General features: G+C 36.9%; 1 protein-coding gene across 1 annotated transcript; it reads right to left on the bottom strand.

The window, feature by feature from the left end:
• Positions 1–1,065: 1,065 nt before the first annotated feature.
• LOC100773254 (acidic proline-rich protein HP43A-like) lies at positions 1,066–3,779 on the bottom strand. Its single transcript, XM_027429973.1, has 2 exons — positions 3,716–3,779; positions 1,066–1,508 (listed from the first exon to the last, which is right to left on the bottom strand). Exons 1-2 carry the CDS (start codon positions 3,777–3,779, stop codon positions 1,066–1,068), a joined length of 507 nt encoding a protein of 168 aa, XP_027285774.1.
• Between the last annotated feature and the right edge of the window lie 5,305 nt (positions 3,780–9,084).

The following is a 9,084-nucleotide window of genomic DNA, read 5'->3' as shown; positions in this document are numbered from 1 at the left end:
ATGAATGTGAAACGCGACATAATATGGCACCCTTCAATTGCTTTCTGTCAGGCATGTTATCTCAACTATAGGGAGAGTAGCAAATCTATGTGCTGACAGAGTTTTGCTGTTAAATGGACTTCAGAGAACAGTGGATGCTCACTTGACCTGTTCAAAACCACAAAATTTTGTGGGAGTATTAACCTGAAACCATAAACATAAGTAGTTTCCTTAAAATTTTAAGAAACTTTTCACAGGCCAAATGATTTATTTATATATTTATATGCTGGAGTTTGAGTCCAGGGCTCAAGCAAGTCAAACAAGTACTCCATGACACAGTTGTGTACAGCACAGACTTTAGGTGACATTTTTAGGCTCCATGTTGACATTGAGGTGATATTACATTACTTGAGTATTTTGTCATCTATCAATAGGATAGATGCCTATCCAGTAGGCAGTATATTTGATTATATAGCATAGTATAGACATGTATAGTTATAGATTTGAAGAAAGGATATTGAAGACCATGTGGGAAATGTCTGGGGAAATTGATCGGGGTTTTGTGGACAGATTCTGTCAATGCATACATGTATGCAATTATCAAGGATTAAATGAGTAAATCATATAAAGGTTGAAATAAACTATGATAATAAAATATTAAACAGAAAGAAAATAAGAAAGTTTTTTTCTTCCCTCTGTTCAGGCTCTTCATTTTGGCTATTGGCTTAAATTCAGATAAATGTATGTATTTTCCTGATAAGATTTTTGCCTAAAAATATTTTCTTACTTCAGTGATTTATGGTATTGTTTATTCCTGTATTTTTTTTTAACACATATACATTTCAGAAGTGTTTGATACTTGGTTGATTCGGAAGGGAGAAGCAGGGACCCCTTCCGGAAGTAAATGAATGGATCTATCACCACTTTGCATGTGGCCACATGCCCCAGATTTCATTCACACATGCTCAGAAGAAGAAAAAGAAAACAGTAACTGCATGCTAACTGTTTTATTAGAGTGTTGAAGGTACATTTGCAACATCATTGTTCCATTGAAATGACATTAAAGGTATCTGTCTTGTACGTTGCCTATAGGGAACTTGTCTGTTCCTCACTTCCTTCCTGGGGTGGGCGTTCCTGGTTTCCAGGTTTAGGAGGGCGATTCTGGGGCTGGCCTTCCTGCTGGGGTGGGCCTTGCTGGTTTCCAGGTTTAGGAGGGCGATTCTGGGGCTGGCCTTCCTGCTGGGGTGGGCCTTGCTGGTTTCCAGGTTTAGGAGGACGACCCTGATGAGGGCCTCCATGATGGTTTCCAGGTTTAGGAGGGCGATCCTGCTGAGGGCCTCCTTCCTGGTTTCCAGGTCTAGGAGGGCGAGGTTTTTGGTGCTCACCTCCTTGCTGTGGTGGTTTCTCTGGTTTATTCCCATCTTCTTCACCGTCATCATCACCATCTTCATCAGACGCAGAAGGTTTTGGGGGAAATTCTCCAGGTGGTGGTCTCTGATGAGGTTGTTCAGGGCCCTGCTGCTCTTCCTCTGCATGGGTAGAAATCCACGGAGAGGAGATCACACCTTCTCTTTCTCCCCAGAAACCACCCCATCCCCAACTTTATGTTCCTGGTTCATATTTTACTGAATTTTAAATTCATTACATGAACTTTCTTGTGTCTCCAGTCTTAGGACAAAGTTTATTCTTTAGTTTGGCTTATAAAATGTGATACTGTGTTCCTTACAATTGTCAGACAGAAGTGTAGAAAAGAGAATGATTTGTAAATGTTGCTGGTTAGAACTTGGCAGATTAGCAAAATTGTGACAGCAATGCTCTAGTCTTAAACATATCATGGTGTTCAGGGTCCTATAATAATGTGGAGAACAAGAAAGAAATGTAGGCAAGAGATGAAAAAGATGTCTCACTGCATTTTTTATGCAGTATCTTTTTATGTATTAGCTGTGGCTACAGAGCTGAGTGAAAAAATTACATTAAAAGAAATGGGAGAGTATGAGACTGTGTAATTCCATATCTAGTGAGTAAGCAGATAATTCTACTTGGAGTTACTGGTGCAAGAAGAATTCTTTGAACATCCCATAGTGTCATGGTGGAATTAAAACGAGGACACTCAATATGCCCCTCATATGCAAGACATTGCTTCAGTCTGTAAAAGAGACAAAATGTTTCTTTTATAAAACCTGGCTTTCTTCTTCTCCGAGGTATAGTCCTGCTCTAGGTACTACTAGAGTCAATGTTGGGAATTTTTCCTATATATCTCAGGGGAAGATTTCACACATTAATTTCATAAAATAACAAAATGATACTGAGACTTTACAGAGCCAAATACTGAGAAAAGTAAAGGTTGCCTGGAAGTTCCATAGAGGATGAATCTGGCTTTACCAAGTGGCGAAAAAGAATCTTCATAGATGATCTCTGGAAATAAGCACAAAATAAGTTGAAAGTTAATTAGGACAAATGCAGGCTTCCCAGTGAGGAGGACTTTCAACCCCAGCTTCACATCCACTAAACAGAATGTCATTCTTTGGTAAGATTGCCGATAATGCTGCCAGAAGGGTTTCTGTGATCAGTAGTAACCACTCTTTTGTTCCTTATTAGATCTGTCAAACCTTACTGTTATTCTTCATTTCACTTCTGGGAATTTCAACATCCCAGGTTTACCTTCTTTATGCTCTTCTTCCTGAATTTCACTTCCTATATGATACATCCACAGGCATTATATGCATTGAAACAAGAATACATACTGCTTTAAATCCTATGTATAGGACAATGAGTATTGCCTGTGAGACATTAAAAGAGAGAAATAGGTCCAGAAAGATTTCTCAGTGGAAAAAAGTACTTGCCGGATGACCTGAATCCAGTTCCTGGAATCACATAGTAGAAAGAGAAATCTTTCTGCCAATAGTTGTCCTCTGACTGGAATGTGAATAAGCTTGTGAGCATTCTCTCTCTGTCTCTCTGTCTCTGTCTCTGTCTCTGTCTCTCTCTCTCTCCCTCTCTCTCTGTGTATATATGTATATATGCATACACACATATGCACTGAAATGTTTTTTTTGTTGTTCTTTAAAGACAGAATTATTTTCAAATGCAATTATTCCCTGGTATTTAAAGCCCATTTTAAATAGAGTTTCAAATTTATTATCTTTTTCCTTTTCTCAAAACACCTCTTTTATATGTTTACTTCTTTTATTTTTCTTTGTACTCTACAAAGAAATATCTGTGACTTTAAAAATGATAGACCTCAAACAATGGTAGAACTGAATATCTAATATGTGACCTTTGCCTTTATCACTTCAACACTGTTGTCCAAATGTCATGTAGTATCATTTAGAAATGAAACATCGATAAGCTCCTCCCCACTGCATCATGCTAGGCTACAGTCCCAAAGAAAAGTCAGGGATACATTGGACAATACTAGCATCACTCACCTCTGCTTCTCATAACAACTTAACACCTGTGTTTCCTACTGTCAACTGTAGCATACTGCCCTCCATCACCTACCACCAAAAAGGTCTTTCCCCAAATGCACTCACGTTACTTTTTTGCAAGTCTATGCACTTAAATTATACTGTAAGTAAAGTCTAAGTTCTAGAGGGAAAATGGTAATGTAAATATTCTAATACTTATTCTCCTGATTCGTTGCCTCAGGTTCTTGTTCATTCTTTTCCTTTCCTCCCAGTCCTAAACATCTGTCCAAGTCCCATGTCACTGTACCACCCTTTCCCCTCCTCTGTACCTTCATTTGAGCTCTGAACCGAGCTCAGGGCCAACAAGGCCGCTGTCAGTAGGACCACCAGCATCTTGGAGGAGGCTCTGGAGTTGCTCCCAAGTCTGTGCTGGAGAAGCAAAGCCACAGTCTTTATAAGGCAGGCAGAACAAAGGCAACTTTCAGGTCCTTACTGGTGACCTAAGCTGACTCAACAGGATCCTTTGCATCCCTGACTTTTCTTTGGGACTGTAGCCTAGCATGATGCAGTGGGGAGGAGCTTATCAATGTCTCATTTCTAAATGATACTACATGACATTTGGACAACAGTGTTGAAGTAATAAAGGCGAAGGTCACATATTAGATATTTAGTTCTTCCATTGTTGAGGTCTATATTTTTAAAGTCACAGATATTGACAGAACATTTACTCTCACCATGTTAGGTGTGATTGTCAGTGGATTGGCATCTACATACATGTATATGTTTGTCTATGTTATTCCTGTCATTGATGTTAAAGATGGATTATATTTCTGGTATTAAGTGAAAAATCCCATTTCTGGTATTATACAAAGGTGGTACATACCTATGTATCTTTCTATCTCTTATTGTTCAGTTCTGCAAAGAGTTACAACACCAATCATGAATGATAGTATTGAGACATACGAGAATGACAGCCTGTTTGGGCCTAGACAGGCTGTCGAGATTTCTCCAGATTGGTTCAAATTAGAGAAATTATGATGACACAGAAATAGAAGCCGGTATATTCTGTTCTTTTTCATGTCTTTGATGTTAGATAAAGAGTAATGGCAGTAGAGATCCCATGTAGACGTAGTTCTCATATGATCCATCAGTGCTATTTTTCTCACTGAAACTCAGCACTACAACTTTTTAATTGTTGTTCTTAAGATGATGAATTTTGTTTTGGTATTGTTTTCTCAGGATTTATTCTTTATCAGTGGCATGACCCTTGATAAACTAGAGGTATGAACAAATCAGTCTGACATCACTTTTAAAGTCTACATGGGATGGCTTTCTTTGACTGATCTTCCACATAATGAATCTCATTTTCCATGTTGTGATATGCAGTGCTCCAATATTTTCCATTCTGACCTGTTGATGATTCTAAGGTTAACACAACTCTCTGATGTACTTATCAGCACCATCCGTCTGCCTCTGATATTTCTAATGAATCCCTTGACTTTTCTTTCCAATCGATGTTTACTTTGTTCCTTAGCTTGTTTGTGATTTGGCTCATTGCTTCAATTGGTGTTCTTCTACCCATGTCTTCCATCTTAAGAAGCCAGATGTGAAACATCAAAGACAGCTTCATTAGTCCTCATGAGAATTATTTAATTTCTTCTCAAAAATTGATTAGCACATAACCAGGTTTGTTGTCACTCACTTTGAAACCAACACCTAGGGGCAGAGGCAGGTTCATCTCTGTGTGTTCCCAGCCAGACACATCTACAAAGTGAGTTAGAGGATAGTTAGTGCTGTTATACCACCAAACCTGTCTGGATTAACAAACAAATGGTTAGCATGTGTTGTGTTTAAATGGTTATTTGGTGAATACTAATCTTACTTTCTTCTAGGGTCTTATTCTCTTTCCTGTTTCAGGTTTGAGTCACTTGACTGTGGGAGGTGTACAGCAGAGTTTGTAAATAGTTGCTTTTTCATGTCTGAGACTATGTTGGCCTTTCATTATTTCTTAGTTTTTGGTTGGAGGTGATAAAAATTGTAAGATAACTTTGATGAGGTAAAGCAGGAAGGGCCATGTATTGTAAATTTAGATGATCTATCATCCTATGTGGAACACATTTCTGTGCTGGACATATCAATGTACCTTGAAGTTTACTTCAAATAGTAAAGAGATTATCTCAGAAGAAAACATCACCAAAATTCTATGGAGCGGAAGAGGGATGGGATGGGGGTCGGTGCAGGACATCAGAGGATGGGAGGGAGAAGGAACTGAGATTGATATATAAAATAAGATTGCTTCTTGTTTAAATTTTAAAAGTCACTGAAATAAATGTGTTTTGCTACAGATGCTGTGAGATTCTGTATTATAACCAAGTGGGCTTTCCTCACCTTATGGTGATAATAGTTGTATTCTGAATGGGTAGTGTATTTGCCTTTGGTAATTATGTCTGGTCCTATGAAAACTAGAGACATTTTCACAATGCTTGTGGAGTTTAATAAAAAGAGGAACCATTGACTTTTGTGAATATGGCCCAATGTATATTTACAGGATAGTTTTCTAGTGTCTGAATATTGAAGATCAGATTAGTTTGGAGATGAGGGGTCCTGATCATGTGTGGCTTTGGTAGACATTGTTCTGGGAAAGTCAGAGAAGGAACAGATGAGAAAGCTAGGCATACCTGTTCATGTGTGCCCAGCTATGGAATTGGCTGTGGTGGTAGAAGTCAGCCTTGTTCTTAGCTATGTGGGTCCTGCCACAGAGAAGTTGATTTTTTCAAAATATCATAAAACTAGAGCTCTTTTTTTGACCTTTTTCAGCGTTAATAGTGTGTGAATGAGATTATTGTTTTATGCAAGAGAAATGTCACCTCGTATCTCTCCAGAAATAATATAAATATATTGTGGAGGATGTGAGAGAGAACAGTCAGTCATTAGTATTTATAATGATTTAAGTAATACACACAGTGTAAAAGGCTCTTAGCAACCTTTAGTGGTTGAAGCAGTTGAAGATTGGCTTTTCCATACGATGTGGCTGTACATATTCTGCTTAAATTCATGAAAAATTCAAGTTCATGGCATCACAAAGATATTTTCATGTTCTGTTACTGAACTCCTGAAAATATTCACATTAGGGGACTAACACATAGGCAAGTTCCATTTTTCACTTTGTGACACTTCAGGATTGATGTTCCTGGGATAAATTCTTTTTTGCTATTCAATTTTCACTCTCCACAACTTCCTCTTTGTTGACATCTCAGCAGAATTTGTTTTTCATTTCTTGAGTCATACTGACTATTCAGACTGACACCAAATGGAATAACCTCACAGTTTTAAACTACATTTCCAAGAAAACCAAGAATGTTGAACATTTAAAAAAATATTAAACATTTTTATTTTCTATTGATACATGTCTTTCAGGGATGGATGGCTCATTAAAGGCCAGGTTCATAACCAGGAATATCAGAGAGATGCCCTTTCAATGTTTTGTGTTTAACTTCTACAAATGGAGACTTTTGTACATTCTGAATATTAGTCTCCATCTGTTACACATGTAACAAATGTTTTTATTTTCCTCTGCTTATTGTTTTGTTTTCTGTGTGGTACACTTTAATTACATCTAATCCCCTTTGTCAATTTTAGGGTTTTATTTTCTTCTGAAATCCTTATCAGAATGTCCTAGGTATATACCTCAAAGTTCCATGCATGTTACTGAATTGTTGCATAGTTCTGGATTTCATTAAGGTAAGATTATATTAAAAGTGGATTAAATTTGGGTTGACTTCTATGCAGGGTATAGATGTTCAGTTATTCTCATTTCTCTGCATGTGGATGTACACTTCTTCCAGAAGTATTTGTTGACAACTGTCTTTTCTGAAATGAATACTTTGACAGCTTTGTCAAAATTTTGTGTCATTGCACTTTTGTGGGTTCATATCTGTCATTTAATTAATTCTATTAATCCTGTTTTTGTGCCTATACTACAGTTTTTCTTAATATACACTTGTAGTATAATTTTGAGCAGGGTTGTGCCACCATGTTTTTGTGTGCCCCTCTTAGTAGAAATTTCTAAAATAACAAACCAGCAACATTTCATTTGGTTTCAAACATTTTCATTCAACCACACAAAAATTAAAATATTCAAAATGCAGCTATCTGTTTAATATATTTACACATTCTTTTGTTTATTTTATTTGCAATACAATATAATACCTATTTACATTTTGTAATACAGAAGTAAAGTATGTGGGAGGCATTGGGTTTATTATGAATACCTAAATATTATTATTATTATTATTTTTATTTTTTCAAGACAGGAATTCTCTGTGTAGTCCTGAAACTCACTCTATAGACTAGAATGGTCTCAAATTCACACATCGGCCTTCCTCTGTCTCTCAAATGAGGTGATTAAATGCCTGCACTGCCAAGCCTGGCCTTCTCTATAATAATTTTTAATTTCACAAAAGGAGATTTAAATACTCTTCATGTCATAACATTTCCTGAAACCAGACTGTCAAGGAGAACAGGTGGATAGTTTATTTTTCTGTGTATATTCAAATTTTCCTGTGTCTTATCAAGCAGCACATATTTTCCATATCAACCATAAAACATACTTTGTGACTCAAGACAAGAACTAAAATATACTGCATCCCTGTATTTATTACCACCTCCACATTTCCTCTTTATTTCTTATTATTTTAAGTTGATTTATCATCATTTTACATGATGTAAACATTACATTTTATAATTCTTACAGCTATTTAGACGGCTTGCAAGTTCTATAATGTTCTCTTATTTTTGTCTCCTTTTGCATTTGTAAAATAATCAAGATGGAAATCCTGGGAGGTAATTGTTTGTGTTTCAACATTTTCAAAATATGGAGCTACTGGCTTTAACTTGTTTCTTATGGTTCCTGTTTTCATTGACACCATTTTGCCTTGTATTTGAAAAACTCTTCCACTGACTACCATTTAACTTTTCCTCTTTGTCTTTATCCAGTCTGACTTTATCCAGTATTTAGGAAAGATACAATTGCATTTGCCTTCATCATTGAACAATCTGAAAGTTTTTGTTTCCCACAAAACTGTGATTCCCCGACTAGCTGACTAGATTTTCCTTTCTTTTCCCCAAGCACTCTGAACAGGTCTGAAATATTTCTATGGCAGGCTCTCTGTGGCAAAATCTGTAGGCCTTTGGGCTCCGAACACCACTGGAGTTAGCTACTTTCCTATGTTCCCCTATGCAGGTAGTTGTTTGGCTTGCTTCCTTCTAGTGGATAATTGGCTTTCCCTGAACCCCCTGAACTCTTTTCTCAGGCTACTGCTGAACTAGACAGCTTCCGTGAAAGATGCTGAGGTTTCTACTGTTCAATGCGGCATCAGTCTGATTCACATTTCACCATCATCTGAAAAGTCATTTTCAGCAGACTGATTGGACAGGTGTAAAATCTTAAATAAAGGAATTAATTGAAAGCGTGTTTACCCACATTAAAAAGGGAAACACTCTTATAATGGAGACAGTTAGGCATGTGTGTGATTATGCAATGGATGATTTAAAAGGAACAATCGAATGTAGGGATAAACATCTTAACTGGGATTGACATACCATCAATTAAGTTCTAACAATTTTTCTTGTCAGTTTAATAATTCTTGGTTTAACTCTAAAATAGCTGGTTGATATGAATCCTAAGATACAGGCCTTG

The sequence above is a fragment of the Cricetulus griseus genome, chromosome 8 (genome assembly GCF_003668045.3).
Source record: "Cricetulus griseus strain 17A/GY chromosome 8, alternate assembly CriGri-PICRH-1.0, whole genome shotgun sequence".
NCBI classification, from domain to species: Eukaryota; Metazoa; Chordata; class Mammalia; order Rodentia; family Cricetidae; genus Cricetulus; species Cricetulus griseus.
Note: the sequence above shows the minus strand (reverse complement) of the source record. Positions and strands in the feature narration are given on the sequence as shown.

What these genes read in the sequence shown, in the direction of transcription:
- LOC100773254 (XM_027429973.1), bottom strand. Translation starts at nt 3,779, where the DNA reads ATGCTGGTGGTCCTACTGACAGCGGCCTTGTTGGCCCTGAGCTCGGTT. An exon ending in GGTTCAGAGCTCAAATGAAG is followed by an intron (nt 1,509 to 3,715) that starts GTACAGAGGAGG and finishes CTACCCATGCAG; the next exon opens with AGGAAGAGCAGCAGGGCCCT.